Source organism: Teleopsis dalmanni, chromosome 1 (genome assembly GCF_002237135.1).
Source record: "Teleopsis dalmanni isolate 2A chromosome 1, ASM223713v2, whole genome shotgun sequence".
NCBI classification, from domain to species: Eukaryota; Metazoa; Arthropoda; class Insecta; order Diptera; family Diopsidae; genus Teleopsis; species Teleopsis dalmanni.
The window spans coordinates 165,075,727-165,092,359 of record NC_051846.1 but is presented as its reverse complement, the minus strand read 5'-3'; the positions used below and the strand labels follow the sequence as shown (position 1 = coordinate 165,092,359).

General features: G+C 28.4%; 1 protein-coding gene across 1 annotated transcript; it reads left to right on the top strand.

The window, feature by feature from the left end:
• Positions 1-239: 239 nt before the first annotated feature.
• Positions 240-15,601, top strand: LOC119669870 (kinesin-related protein 4). The gene is made up of 4 exons (XM_038079906.1): positions 240-551; positions 9,626-9,737; positions 11,531-14,919; positions 14,985-15,601. The coding sequence occupies exons 1-4, from the start codon at positions 449-451 to the stop codon at positions 15,440-15,442; spliced, it is 4,062 nt and encodes a 1,353-aa protein (XP_037935834.1). The 5' UTR covers positions 240-448; the 3' UTR covers positions 15,443-15,601.
• Positions 15,602-16,633: the final 1,032 nt, after the last annotated feature.

Below are 16,633 nucleotides of genomic sequence, written 5' to 3'. Positions count from 1 at the left end.
CAAAGTTTGAAGTACTTTTAATTGAAAAATCAATATTTAAAGGAAATTACATTAAAAACAATGTAAAATGAAAAAATAAATGCATTTAATTAAAATTTTTTCATTAAATGAAAAAATCTGTATACTTCAAAACGGAAAATATATGTAAAGTTTAAAAGGACTGCAAATTTTCTATCCTTCTTTCGGCATTTCAAATTCAATAGCATCGATATTTCTCTTTTCTCGTTTTTTAGGTCAACGGTGCATGATTTTTGAGTCTCTATTTATAGAGAAGATTGAAAACAAAAAGGAAAATATAAAACAAATTACAAAAAAAAAGGAAACTCGAACTTTTGCAAGTACTTTCGAAGTATTATGTTTAAGAAATTTATAAAATACTATAAAAATTAAAAATATTATATAGTCAATATATTATCAAAAGCAAAAAAAAATCAGTACAATAGGCAATATGGATAGCTGTTCGACATCTACTCGCTTAGGAAGTACTTCGCCATCGTCTTCCGTTATTTGCAAAGAGGTTTTCGATGAAACATGTCAACCATCTGCTGAAGGTAAGTCACAGAAAATATATATTTCTTGAAAAAACATTAATTAAATATAATGTTGACATATATATATATTTTATATTACTACTAGTCAAAATAATTTAATATTCTATATTTAAACTGTGTTTTAAATTAATTATTTAATTTCATGTTTTCTAAATAATTATAACTATGTTCATTATTAAAAATAGATGAAAATATTATGTAAATATTTTTATAAAAAAATGATTAATTTTTTATGTTGAAAAATTTTTCATTCATTTTTATTTTCACGACATCCCAGATGAACGAACATCTGTCCTCTTGTAATGTATGACTCTTAAAAGCCGGCTCAAAAAAGCTCTATGTTATATTTATTTATTTCAATTTCATGAATGATAAAAAGCTCTCTACCATGATAAAGTTTTGTATAATAATATTCCAGTATTAAGTTTTCGAAAAGGTAAATCAAAAATACAGCTGAACGTAAGGTAAACCTATTTATATTGCTTATTTCATAACATATTCAAATTAAAAATATAAATTATATCAATACATATATATTAATATATGTTCGAATTAATTATTAAATTGATTAATTTAAAAAAAAATTACGGTGTTTTCGCTCAGGAGTAACTACTCATGATGCCATATAAAATCCAAAAGGTCCAATAGGTCATAATTTTAAATCTTTAGTGAAGCTTAAGATAATCTTTAAGAATAATTCGTGTATCCTACAAAGATGTTTTAGAAAGTTAACCCTTAACATACATAATCTGTGCAGATATAAAGCACTTTATCTTCTTCTTCATAACTTTTTGTAGCGAAATACTCAATTTCCTATAGCAGTTTTCTAACCGACAGTGGCCCATCAGCAAGAAATTGTTTAATTATTGAAGGGATATGAATGCTAGTTTTTTTAGTTTCTTACGGTGAATTGATTTTAAATGTTATCATAATACGATTTAAAATTGTTTTATTATTACTGCATATGAGTGAAAAATTATATTAAGTGAAATTATTAATAACATGATTTAAAATTAAAGCTTCTTGGAATTGAATTAAGTACAAAATGTTTTTATAAAAATAAGTGTACAAAATTGATCTAGTTTGATTACACTTTATATTTTACGTTTATTTTTTGAATATATTGAAGTTAATTTACTAAGTGTAGAGTACACAACAGTGTTATAAATAAAAGATATATAATCATCATCATGGATTGTAAAAATATAATCAAATGGCCTAGGGGCACATATCCTAGAGGACACCCCAATCTAGACTTCATGACTTATTGTAATTTTATAAGTACATTTAAAATAGTGAATAAATGTTAAAATTCTTTTATTGATATCCAAAAATAGGGCTTTTTTTTCAGTTGTAACATATCATTATCTTTTATATTTATATTTTAAATAAATTCAAAAATTTTAATACTAGGTGTAACACAATTTTCTGCTATATATTTTTATTTAAAATTAATCAGTAATGCGAACATGAATTTCATCAATTACTTTCTTGGACATAGACCTATAAAAACTTCTCTGTCTGGGCCACCTAAAATGTATTCTTCATATTTTTTTAAATATTAGTTGCAAATATTTTTAAAAACCTAATAATTCAATCAATATATTTATGTATGGAAGTCTTCTAGCCACGGTAGTGAAAAAGAATACGATCGAATAAGCCGCGTTCCCTGTAAAACCTCTAAAAAGCGCTTGGGAAGCTTATAACTAGGTATATTAATAAAAGTGAGTTGTGAACAGAGATACTATAGAACAAGGTAATAATTAAAACGAACGATAATTTCAAGAATCGTACTTTGGCATGTTTTTTTTAGAATAGCATTCTTAAAATAGCTACTAATTTCGAAATTTCTATTGACTGTAATTGATGGAAACACGATAGCTATAGTGTTGAACTAGTCAAAACCTCTTTTTCTGATATATTATTTCATTTTCTTTAATGTATAGAAATTTATTACTTATTGAGCATAGTGGCTTATGAGGCTCTTTTAAACAGAACGTACAAGTTACAATATATTATCAGAAACTTGTATTGCAGTATAAAATGATATTTACTTTTCATTAATGGTATAATAGTATGTCTCTTCTTAGACATAGTATGTACAATGTACATGGTAATATCCTAATCTTGAAATAACGAACCTACTAAGATAAAGCTTAATATACCAGAAAAAAGTTTTAAATTAAGCTCGGTAGTAATCAAAAAGGCGACTTTTGTGCATATTAGTTAGTATTATTGATTTAATATACGATATTTTCAAAAATATTTAATAAAATTTACAATATGTTTACGAAAACTTAATTTAAGATATCAATCCAAATCATTTCTAAGAGTATGATAATTGCTGGTCATTTCTTTCCATAAAGTAAATTCAAATAGTCGTTATTATCAAGTTATATATGACTGATATTATATATTAAATAGTTTTTGCAAGTATTGTATGAGCAGTCTGAAATTGTGTTTAACTAATTTTTTTGAAGAAATTGATTAATTAATTAATTAAAAAATATGTTTTCTATTACATATTTCTTTAGTTATTCATTCTTTTTCTAACATGCCATATTGTAGTTACGACATTGATCCTAGATGTATATAAAGTTTATATACATATGACTATATATATGTATATGAGCACATATGTATACTCTGTATTATATACAATATACATATATATACAATATATACAATTATTATATACAATATCATGCATACACATTTTAAATAAATGATATATTATGTACAAATTCTATATCACATATATATATATATATATATTTATATGTATATAATTGTTTATTTATACGGCACATCAGCAACATAACGTAAAAGGAAAAAAATATTATTTGTGTGAGCTATATAATTAAATTACTTTGTGCAATGTTAATATGTTAATTAATTAATGACAGTTTATTGTAAGTTAGTTAACATGTCAATAAGTTTATGAGTTTACATAAACTCATATATTTTGCTGACCTAACACAGAAAATTATTTTTTTTTTAAATTTAATTAATTATTATAATGCATGGTAATCAATAAAATTTTTTTCTAAAAGTTTAACATTTAAATTACATTTCTCTGTAAACCGTTGAATGAGTGGTTATATTTTTCAAATAAAGACACGTTGTTCTTGAGTTAACTTATTGATATCTTTTAACTTCAACTAGTTCATTTTTAAGTTCTGTATAGATCTATTTGTTATTTGCCAAATTCTTTCAATTTTTATACGTTCATTACGTTGTTCATTGCTTTCATTTTGAATTTTTTTATAATGTTATGTTCTTTATTATGTGTTATGTTATTTAGTATCAATAATGTGAATAATGGAAGTCATATTTTTTAATTTATATTTAACTTTAACTTTAACTGCAAAATAGTTTAGTGATTAAACGATGTAATTAATTATAAATTAAGACAGTCCGGTAATTGAGAAAAATTGTGTTAGTTTAATTCGAGTAATTCGAATTTTTTTGCAGGTCTGTTAAAATATATTTACAATGTTTACCAATTATTGATGGTTTACATCGAAAAATTTCTAAATTTAAAATCCGATATACTGAAAACTAAGCTATATTGACATACACATATATTGACATGCGATTCAGATGTATTCTCAATTCGATTCAGATGTATTCTTCATTCTTATTCTTATTCTGTGAAAATCTACTATTGAGGATAACTTATCTATAGGTTTCTTAAGGTTACTCATGCACTGTATAGCTTCTAGATGTAAGTTTTCCCTGTGCAGCAGAGTTGTCCTCAAATATAAATAAGTTATTGAAATTATTTTAATGTATTATTATTTTATATTGGTAAATATTTATATGGAATTGCTTAACCAGTATAATTCAAAGAAAAGGAGATGAGCAAAACAGATGTTATTGGTTTATTATATGGAGTATTGTACTAAATACGTTGTGTGAACGAATAAATGAACAAATTAAGTTGAGAAATTCAAGTGATAATCGCATAAAGATGTGATTCCATACTTTTGATAGGGATAATAAGCAAATTTATGGAACGATTCAAACAAAAAAGGAAAATGTGCTCTTGCTAAAGATACATTTGGTCGTGCCTATACAGTTTCTTCAAATGAGTATGAAGGATTATAAAACTTTCAAAAAAAAAATTAAATATAATTTACATATACTAGAGTTATATATATATATTAATGCTAACGGAAATATGTTTGTTAAAAATGTGTTATAATACAATATGATAGCCTAACCTAACTAATGTATGTTAACCATTATGGTCGAGTTTAATTAACTGAACTACAAGTTCATAAAGTACCCATAGACCATAAATTTCCACACACAAAATAAATTTGCTTTTAAGAATGTAAATAATATGTATATACATAAATATTTTAAATATAATATTTATTTCAACCTTCCGCATAGCACTAATACACCACAATGACATGTCGTGTGATAACATACGATATTTGCATGCTAAAAGTCATTATTGTGAAAAGTATATAGCCACACAATATTAAGAATAAATTCAAGTAAACAACTTTGTCCATATATATTTGTTGGTATATATACATGTAGGTATATATGGTATATGTGAAATTTACTTGAAGGGGTAAATTATTTCAGTTGTTGTGTTGTTATAATTAAAAATATTGGACACTGTTGCCCTTGGTGCTCTATTTTTGTCCTTCATCGCTTGTCAGAACATTTTGTCCAAGTTTTATAAAATCGCTTTGTGTTGTTTTTTAATTTCTTTCCATCAATACAATTTAGTAAAACTATAAAATATTAAAACTGGATCGATATTTTTTGTATTTGAAAACTTTTTATAAATTCTGGTGAACAAAATAAGTGGTTGTGATTAAGGAAGTCAAAGAGCAACATGTAAGCAAGTAGTAATAATTAAAGTGCTACTGGGAAAACATATTTCGGTGAATTTCTTACTTTAATTTTCAGAATTAATGTTTTTAATAATAACAATTATGATTTAATCAATTTTCTATTTAAAAAATCATTTTAAAATTAAAAAGGTTTTTATTATAAATTAAATTATATAATAATTATAAATTAAATTATAAATTAATATAATTAAATATAAATTATATTAAATAAATTAAATTCTAATTATAATAATAACAGCAGTATGGTTGAGTATATATCAATATATTTAATTCTTGATAAATATCAGAGAAATAGAATATTTTAAATGAAAATTTTCAGTACATTATAATATTTTTCTAATGAATTGATTTATAAAACAAGTACAACACTTAATTGAAAAACATGTTCTACAAAATTTTATTAAAATTATTTAATAATTTCCATAATATAAGGGTTGTGAACTGAATAATTTCTGAAGTCTTTTTGTTTAATGGTTCCCTATTTTTAACCAGTGGTTTAGTTTATCTAGCTTCCGCATCAGTATTTGCAGTCAGAATAAACATGGTTTGATTTGAGGTTATGTTCAATTACACTTTTAAATCGGAGGTTCCGGTTTTAGTTTCGTTCATAGTACTGCTTAAGTTTATAAAAAAATACATATGTATTCACGCAAATAATACTGAATTTTTATGTATAAAATCGAAGTCAATAATATTGTAAGAAGTCAAATAAATTTTTTTCAACAAGTGTGAAAAAATCAATTTTATGCAAATGCTATGTACATATACATAATTATAATTTATTTCTAAATGACCAAGAAGTTTTAATATCACTTCGTTAAATTTTAATGTAATACAAAAATTATATATAGTAATATTTTGTTCCCTAAACTTAATTGAGAGTTTGAGAGAAGAAACTTATACATCTTTATAGTTCTTAGGATGTATAAGTTTTCATGACAAGCTTGCTGCCCAGATATATTTTCAGTTATTGTGCGGAAAATAACTAGAAATGTACTTTATAAAACTGAAGTATTATTAAGGTTTACATAAGGACAGCTTTCTTTAAGTTATACTACTACCTTAAGTTTAAGTTTCTTTAGAGATCGATTACTATACATACACATATTTACTATAAAAATTGTCATTATGTAGAATTTTTGACAGAAAACTTTAAGTAAAATACTATCGAACGCGCTAGGAAAGGTATTATTGTGCTTTTTCTATGTCAAAAAAAAATTAGTAAAGTTATTACCTCACGCATAATTCAGGGTGCTTCAGGTAATCATTTGGAACACCTGAAAAATTTGGGGATATCGTTGACATCATGAAAATATTTGTTCTATCCTTTCTGTGCTAAGCATTTTAATCAAAAATGAAGAATGAGAAGATTCAGCGATATGCAGCCACCTGCATGTAAAACTTGGTCACGTTCCATTAAGAAAAATCCAACACTCTCATTCAGATACCCCTAAAGATATCAGTCTTGTGGTAGGTTTTTGGACAGGTCATATCCGAATAGGGAACCATGCTAAAAGTTTGAATTGCTCGTTTAATCATACGCATCGCAATTGTGGAAAGTACAATAATAGTGCTTTGTTTACTGTCTTACATCTCCATGCGCGGCTTCGATTAACTAACTTAAGAGCTTTCTTCTTTGAGAATTTTGGCCAATTCAGGATCTCCCTCTAAAGAACATTTTAGGCTTTGTCAAAGGTTTAAGGTGGTTTTAACCTCTGAGTTTCTTATATGGTAACAAGGTTCACCGATAGGCTTAAGTAAAGCTTAGGATCGCCGGTATAACCTAACCTTACCAAGAATAAATAGATTTTATAATTATATTTTATAGTTGGACAATTTTTAAAATCCAATTTTATAAATACTGAATTTGATTAATGATATATAAATAAGAAATGTAGACAGTTTAGATTTCGTTTTAATTTGTTTGATTGTTATTGATTATTACATATATAATATATATTCTGTTTTTAAATTTCTCCTTAATATAGTCCAATGCAATAATTTGTATTATATAATAATATATTTACATGATTCAAAATGCACTACAAAAACCTTAATAAAAAAATACTGAATGACTTCCTTGTTGCGAAGTGGATTACAGTAACAAGATATGTCATTTTTAAGGATATCTAATTATATTTGTAAAAAGTAGTACGCCCACCTTGTTTATTTAACAACTAAACATGTTGTATGTATGTTTTTTGTACGTAAACGCATCTGCTTTAAATGCTGAGGAGCTCTTCATTATATTTCATACTTCCAACTATAATGTAGAGAAAGTATAACCTAAATAAAAGTTTTGTGTGCTACACTAAACCAGAAACTAACAAACATAGTATCCTGGCAACAGTAAATTAACGAGAAAGGAATGAATGCACACCACTGTCTCTCCCATCTCTTTATGTTGCAATCAGAATTTAATGGTTTATTTATGCGCCGCACCCGCATTCAGGCTCCTACACAATTAAATATTCCATCTGCAATGTAAACAAAATAAAAATCAAATGACAACACCACTAAACAAGTGCACAACTACACACACGCACACACATCCAACGATTCAAAGAATTTAGTTTCCCTTTGTTGTTGTTTTTGTGTTCCTTCTGCAAACATTTCATGCAATTTGTCATGTTTTCTACACTTTCATTGCATTGAGTTGAGCTGAGCTGAGCTAAGTTGAGTTGAGTTGCGGCGTTCGTATGCATTGCAAATGCAGGCACACCAGGCCTCGTTACCAGTAAATTGTCAACTATTCACAATGTTTACTACGTTGTGCTATAGTTGTTAGTTTATTATAGTGGTATTGTGAGATATATTCTTTTGTGTACTGCACCATTTTGCGGTCGTTATTTCAAAATAGTGAGTAGAATTTCTTATTTAAAGCCGCAATAAGCCGTGCCGAAAAAATGAATTTTACATCGAAGGACTTTTTAGAATAGATCTAAATTTGATAAGAATTAATTTAGTACATATTTCATATATTAGCTCTAAACATGCATGAACCAATTGAAATTTTAGAATTAAGAATAAAGTATATTTTTAGTTTTTCATATTAGTGAACAAATTTTATTTTTAATTTTGAAACATTGCGGTAGATATGGAAGATAACAAGTTCCTAATTCCTTCAGTTAAAATTACTTGAATTGGTAAACCGACATGCAACCAATTGTCACATTGAAGAAAAGTACTGATAAATAACAAATTTATTATATGCGTGCAAAAAATGAGCAAAGTAATATCATTTTGGATTGGCAAATCTAGATTTGCTCAAATTTTAGGGTCTTGGCCATCTACAGGACTTTTCTCTAAAGAGCATTTTCAGCTTTGCCAAAAAATTCAAAGTGATTTTTAAAATTTTGAATACTTATTGGGTAATATAATACAACAACAGGTGTAAGTAGAGCCTTAGGATTACCGGTGCAAACTAATCTGTATATAGGTTAAGTTAGGTTATCCCGGCAATCCCAATGGATTAGGCCTGTAGGCCCACCGTATTATTAAAAAAAACAAGCGTTGAAACTATTTAGAAACGTTGGCAAAGCCTATGATGCTATTCAGAGGGAGATCCTGAATCCGTATATAATTTGACTGAAAATGGACTGCACGTACCATACGGCTTAAAACGTTAAACCTCAAATGGTTCAAATAATAACATTGTTAGTTAAGTTAATTTAGTAAGACTATACCTGCATCTAAGTTATTTAGAATATGAACTACGAGAAGTCAAGTCAAAACAGTAATCATTAGCACTTTTTGCGTAATAGCACACATAAGACCTAAGACTATAAAATATTTTTATAATCTTTAATTTTTTCAATATGTAATTGTTCTTTCAGTGGTTTTTAAATAAATATTTAAAACAAAATTATAAATAAAAATAATGAATGCATATAAAGCTTAGGTATTTATTTATTTGTACAATATAATTTTAATTTCAGAAAATTTTACTAAAATACTTAACTAAAATTTGAAATATAAAAACAAAATATTTTATATAAAAGTCAATCAATAAATTAAAGCAATATGTACTTATTTATCCCGAAAGCTTATGGTTTTAAATATAATTAGTGCTAAACATTGAATCTGCAGTCGTTGGTTTATTTAATTAAATTAATGCTTCTAATTCACTTAAATAAAATCAATATTTTATAATGGTGAAATGAATTTTTTAAAATTCCAATATCCTTTTCATTTCAGAAATCAACGAATATGCTTCACTTATTGGCATTGATGCAACAAAAGAGCATTATTTACTTTACTTGGCTAAGGAAGGGTTAATGCAAGCACTGCCCTCGGATTGGAAAATTTGGTAAATATTTTTTCTCGAATATATATTTAACTTAATTTATTTTGTTTTATTTTATCATACTTTACTCAAACTATCTTCAGATATAATATCTTTTGTAACTTAATATAAATATATATGTGAAATCACAAATTCTTCTATCTTTACAAAGCTAATTGATGTTGACATCCTTTAAATATTGGTAAAGAAATCAATCTCCATCAATTGAATTCGCCACTGAGATATGAAATCACTACTTAATAGAGCAATAATTCTCGTAGAACAATAATATTATAGAGTAAAAAAAGTGCGCGGAAATGTCATTACTTCGTTTATGCATATTAGTGTTTTGGTTCTTAAAAATATGCAAGAGAATATTCTTCAGATATTATCATATATTCTTGATAGACAAAAGGTGATTCCTGACTATCAGTTTAATTTCATTCAAAATCATGAAGCAACTGATAAGCGCCTCTGAAAAGTCCAGCTATGGTGCCTTTTTGTAAGGCCCCTAACAATCATTTGATTGACTATCAGTTTAGTTTGTATCAAAATCATGAAGCACCTGAGTAGCGCCTCTACAAATTCAAGTTTATTTATAAAACAAAAAGTAGTATGATGCTATATTTCTTGGCCCCTATCAAGGATTTGATTATGATTCATATGAAAATATCAAAAAGATACTTATAGGTAATATGTATATGGGCTTAAAATCTTATATTCACGAGCGTAGTTTTAATTAAATTAAAATGTTTTAGACCCGACAGCAGATAACGTCCAGGCAGCTACTTTAGTTATTTTTTTTTATAACAAATCAGAATTACGTTCATTAAGATTTATACAAGGGTGAATGTTAAAAATTTTGATTGAATAATCTAGAAATACCTCTTATTTGGTCTATTTACAACCTAATAAGAGACAATCAACGTCAAGAAAAATATCTTGATCCTGATTCATCTAAACCACATTTGCAACTAAACCGCTTGAACCGCTTGATATTATTACTAAAGCCAGGTTATTATTTCATATGTATTAATATTTTTATTATATCTAAGCGTATTATTTCTACCTTTATTTCCCTATAGTAATTAAGAATGTTAAACACTTTCTCTGTCAAATTTTTTTTGCTGCAAGTAATACATTTCATATCGTAAAAATTGTAATGACCACTGTAAGGATTTAGTAAAGTTTAATTAAATTTTTTCAAACCAAATAGATATACAATAGAAAAAGTTCACGTCACGGTAGATTTTCAACTCAAAAATTGGTTGGATTATGACCATGCAACTACCGAAATTATGAAATTTTCAACGCACGCAAAATATTGCATACTTTCAGAATTCCATTTAATAAGCTTTGCTCTATGGCATTTTAAGAATTTAATATCAATATGAGATTTTAAAGTACACAGTATGGTAATATATAGTTATTTGTGTGTTTTAATGAGTTTGACATGGAAGCATAACTCATATGAATGGATATAAAGAGTATGTATATATTTCTTTGAAAAACTTGTATACAATATTGTATCCTTGACCTTTTCCTATAAATGCTTTGTGAATGCTGCCAAATAAAACTTACTTGTGTTACCGAAAGGGTTTGGAAAACTTTACAACTACATTAAATAATCATCTTATGCTAGATAACTAATGTAAAGGATAAATTGTTCAAACATAGGGAATAAGTAAAGATTATTTTTCAACAGGAAAGCGTTTAAAATAATTTCAAGATATTATATTTAATATTTAATGTTTTTTAAATACAGGAATAGCTTTATGATATTTGAATTAATTATAATTATAAATTAATATTTTTAGTTATTCGGAAGAAAAAGGCGCACATTATTATTATAACACAAAAACGAAACAATCACAATGGGATCATCCACTTGATGCTGTTTATCGAGAACTTGTTGACCAGGCACGCCAGAAACAATCTATTTCCGCTACGCCTACAGTAGATAATTCCGATGATGCCTCACAGCTAGACTCGGGTATACGCAGTTTACAGGGCAATGAATACGAATGTGATAATACAAATAATACCAATGAAATGTCATCACCAACTAGCAATCCAAACGTAAGCAACACAAGTGCAGGACTAAAGCTACATATAATAAATGGTATACAAAATGGGGCCGCTAATAATTCCTCGAATCCAAATTCAACAAGTACAAGTACTAGTGGTTTTAGTGGTGGTGTTAGTAGATTTTTGGAATCAAGAGGTAAAAATTTTGGACCAATATTTCAGCCAATTAAAAATACACGGTTTGAGGTAGCTAAAACGAATCCGCAAATTGGCTTAGCCATGAAATTTGGTAATGATGCTTTTAGTCCGAAATTTAATTTAATACATAAAAATGAAACGGATCAAAATGTTGAGAAAAGAGGCTTTCCATTATCTGGCACTGGTGCGATGTTTTTAAAATCACGTAGACTTACTGAAATGGGATTCAATCAAGCTACGGTGAATATGATGACAACAAGTGGTAATGCCAACAATTCCAACTCTAATTCGAATATTATCATAGAAGGTGTTGTTGGTACACCACCTGGTGTTAAAGGCATTTTGCGTGATTCCAGTCTCACAGATATACGTAGACGCTTTGAAAAAGATGAGCATGATAATGGCACAGGTGCAGAAGACAAAAAAAGCGTACGCTTTAATTTAGATGATACGAAAATGCGTAGTTCGCCAGAAGAAGATCCAAGCAGTTCCAGAAGACTTACTTTCAGTCCCGAAGCTTCTGTCAATTCAGATGATGATGATGATGCTGAAGACAACAATCCTTGGGATGATGACGATGATGATTGTTGTGCAGCTATTGGTCACTTAGTTTCAGATGGCAGTTATCAACGTAATCTTAATCCCTTTCTAGCTAATGATGAGAAACAAGTTAAGATCATACCATTGCCTAAGGAACACACAATACAAATGCTTAAAGCGCAAAGTTTTTCGATGGACTTACCCGAACGGGAACGCACTAAATTAGCTGAACTTGCACGCTCACAGAGCGTTGAAGTTGGTGCGAATGTCTCGGCTGTAAATTATTTAGATAAACTAAAGGACAATTCAATTGTCAAACCGCTTTATGAAGACACTGATTCAGAATCAAAAGGAAGTTCAATCCGTAGTTTTATTATAAATAAATCAGAGCAAGACTCATTACCGCTAACTGCATCATCGAATAACCCATTTGACTTAGATGAGTTGGGACGAAAACACAGCCGTGATGTTGAGCAATTAGAAAAAAAATTGCAGGGTACGGGTGGTGAAAAAACTGGTATACGCACGCTTAAGGTAGCTTCGAAGCTCGTTGGATTTTTGAAGAAGGACTCAGACCAATCGGAGGCGAAAAACGATGAAAACCTTCCCGAATCGTTGAATCAAGAATTAGAAAAAGAGAAGCAAACATTGATTAAAGAAGAACGAGAACATTTAGAGGAACAGTTACAAGATGAAATTGATATTATTAAACGTGAACACGAACAAAAACTTAAGAATATAAGACATGAGTATGATTTGCGCTTGACATCACATCAACATCAAATCGATGAAGCCATGGAGTTGCAAATGGAAGAATATCGCACTCAACTGGAAGAAGATTTAGATGTTAAACGTAAAACGGTTGTAGATGAACATAAAATACAAATGACTACACTGCAAAAAAATCATATGGAAATCTTACAAGACTTGGAAAGAGATTTAAAAAGTGAAGAGGAATTAATTAAGAAAGAACATGTTACTAAGCTAAATGAAATGCGTGATAAAATGGCACACGAATTAGAAATGGAAAAACAACGGTTGCGGGATACCGGAGAAGATCGCCTTTACGAGAAAATACGTTGCGAAAAACGTTTATTGGAGGATAAATATCGTTGTTTAAAGGAAAAATATGTACGTTTAAAAACAGATGTTAAATTATCCTTGGAGCGGCGCACTCGACGACGTGAAGCACAGGCCTTACAACAACAAAGCCTGCATACAACTACCACAGGCTCTGAAACTGAGCGATCGATATCAAATAAGCCATCAATTGGTAATAGTGAAAATCGCTCGATTTCACTCTCTACCTCATGTCAAAATCAAAGCGGTCTAAGCGTTGGTGTAAGTTCTACACAAGCGGTAAATGGCAAAATGTCAGTTAAGCCGCCAGTGCCACCAAAAACACATTTGACAGGGAATACAAGAGATAGTGCAAGAGATAAATCTGCCGAGAAAATACAACAGAGCATACGTAAACCTGGAATAACCTCAAAATATATTAAAAATTTACAAGTACAGGACGACACTACTTCAATTAGTCAATCTGATACTACTATTTCTAATAATTATGCTAAGGGGCGTTATTTACCAGCGCCACTGGTCAGTGATAATGGAAATTCTGACTCTGAGGCATTTCAATTTAATCAGGAAAATAATAATAATTCTAGAGGTAACATTCAGCGTAAAAAGTTGTTTTCGCGTATGAAATCCGCTTCTACGTCACGACTGAATTCAGATAATTATAAAATTGAGCGTCCCTGTACACCAGTTGAAAATCTAAGACATCAATTGCAAAAACTTGAAGATTTAGAAGATCAATTTCCAGAAAATACTCTTGATGCTACTTATCACTTAAGATATCCATTTTCAGATATTTCAAATGAGCATGCGGGCAGTAGCTCTGAACTGGAGTTTTTTAAACATCGCATTCATTTGGAGCGTGATTCAGTTCGTCGGGCTAAAGAATCTTTACGTACACAAAGAACTAATTTTAGAGCACGGCAACGTGAAATAAAACAACGTCATAAGGTCACAATAACTCGTCACACTTTAGATCAACTTATACAAGAAGAAAAAGAACTTACTGAAATGGAAGTAAATTTGCATCGTACACGTGCTCTTTTGGGTGAAAAAGTTATACGTTTACGTCATTTGGAGCAGAGTTTGTTACGTATTTATGAAAAAGAAAAACCTTCAATGGATATGTTAGGCGTTGAACAAAAAGAAGATGCTACTTTGAGTGATCTATCGTCGCATTCTAGTTCAGGTTTCAGTAGTACTGACTTTGCAAGTGGAGCGGATACACAAAATTTAAATAAACGCAAGGAAGCCTATCATCATGAGTCTAGTGAATGTATACAGAATTTAGAAATACTTAATGCAGAAATACGTGAAATACTCGATATACTTGGCAAGAATCAACAACAACATGCTAGTGCTGGTAGTATATATATTATATTATATTATATTATATAATTTTTTATTATAATTAACTTCTTTTATTAGGTATGTCTGTACCTTTGATTTCGCCTTCAGAACTTAATTGGTCGCATATGCTGAACTCATCCACAGTTGTTACTTCTAATGTGGCACATAATTTACATAATCAACAAATGACAGGTACATCTGGCTTACATATGCATGCACCTCAGTCCATACCTACTTTAGCCGATCGTTTAGAAACCTATCGGCAATTGGCTTCAGGACGTATGCAATCTTCCATGGGTGGCGCAATCTTAGCAGCAAACACAATTGTTTCTCAGAGTCCGCGGGCTGTTAATTACACCACAAGTCTAGTCGAACGAACACGTGATTTACGAAATTGGTTACGTCAAGCTAAGAATGAAAACGAGTTACTTTCAGCAATGCCTATATCCACTCAACATACACTTAATACACTGACCTCTGCTGGTCCAAATATTACTCCAACTGGTGGTAATACGGGCACGCAGACAAATCTATAATTAGAATATAATGTATTCTGTTGCTGGCGTAAACATTAGCAGTACAGAAAGACGTCAACTAGTAGAAGGCATGATATTTATCAATCCCTAAGCCTTGAGCTTATAATGTTTTGATCTTATGTATGTGGTTAGTTAATGTGAAATTTTATTAGACTTTTTATAGATGTTAAAGTATGTTTTTCTATTTTATTTTTATTATTTAAAACAAAATTTTAAGTGTATATCTTAAATAAAATAGAAACGAATATATGGAGAAGTATGAATTTATGAAGTATGTATGTTAATTATGAAAAACGAGAAGAATGCTTTAAGGTGCCAAAGTATTTTTTCAAATAAAAAATAAGTATAAGCACCTATAAATGAATATGTACCAATAAGGTAAGAACATTAGTTAAATTTAGTATGTAAAATATGATTATATAATATAAAACGAAAGTAATACCTATACATAATTTGATTAATTCAAACATAGTATACAATATAAAAATTATTTGATATATCAGCATGAAATCAACTTGTATTACGAAAAAATATGACATTATGTTTGAAACATTTTATTTAAATTCATATTGAATTGAACTTACTAAATTTGGAGGTTTCATTTTAATAGAATAAAGGAACTTAACTCCCTCTTCAGTAAGCAATAGAAGGCTTTAGTAAAACATTTAAGTAACCCACAAAACTATTCCGCAAATGATCATTTTTGTTATACACATATTTTTCCATAAATGAAATATTTATTTCTTTAAATGTTCTTGCCAATTAATATATTTCCCTAACTTTAGATTTTGTATTATAACCCATAATAATAACATATATGATTATAGTTTGTTTAAAAGAAGATTAATGTATGTTTATAATTTAAATGCTTTTTGGATACTTTAGAGTTTTAATTCAAATATATATTTAAATATATTTAAATTTAATTTAAATTTTAATATAATTTGTAGTTTTAAGGAAGCGGTGAGAGACTACAACTTTTGTAAAAACAAATATTTTATACTTTAACAATATTGTATTTTATTTAAAAATATTACACTATATTTTGCATCCTGCGCTATATTACAATATATATATTGAATTGTATTACAATACAATATATTTCATGCTTTTCTGAATTAGTATAAATATTATAGCAATCTACTTTTAATATAAAATGGTGGTTTCATGTTGACTATATAGATAATCTGT

Bases quoted from the DNA above. Each gene is read 5' to 3' on its own strand.
- LOC119669870 (XM_038079906.1), top strand. From the start codon at position 449: ATGGATAGCTGTTCGACATCTACTCGCTTAGGAAGTACTTCGCCATCG. The intron at 552-9,625 runs GTAAGTCACAGA...TTTTCATTTCAG, and splicing joins ATGTCAACCATCTGCTGAAG to AAATCAACGAATATGCTTCA. The intron at 14,920-14,984 runs GTAGTATATATA...TTCTTTTATTAG, and splicing joins ACAACAACATGCTAGTGCTG to GTATGTCTGTACCTTTGATT.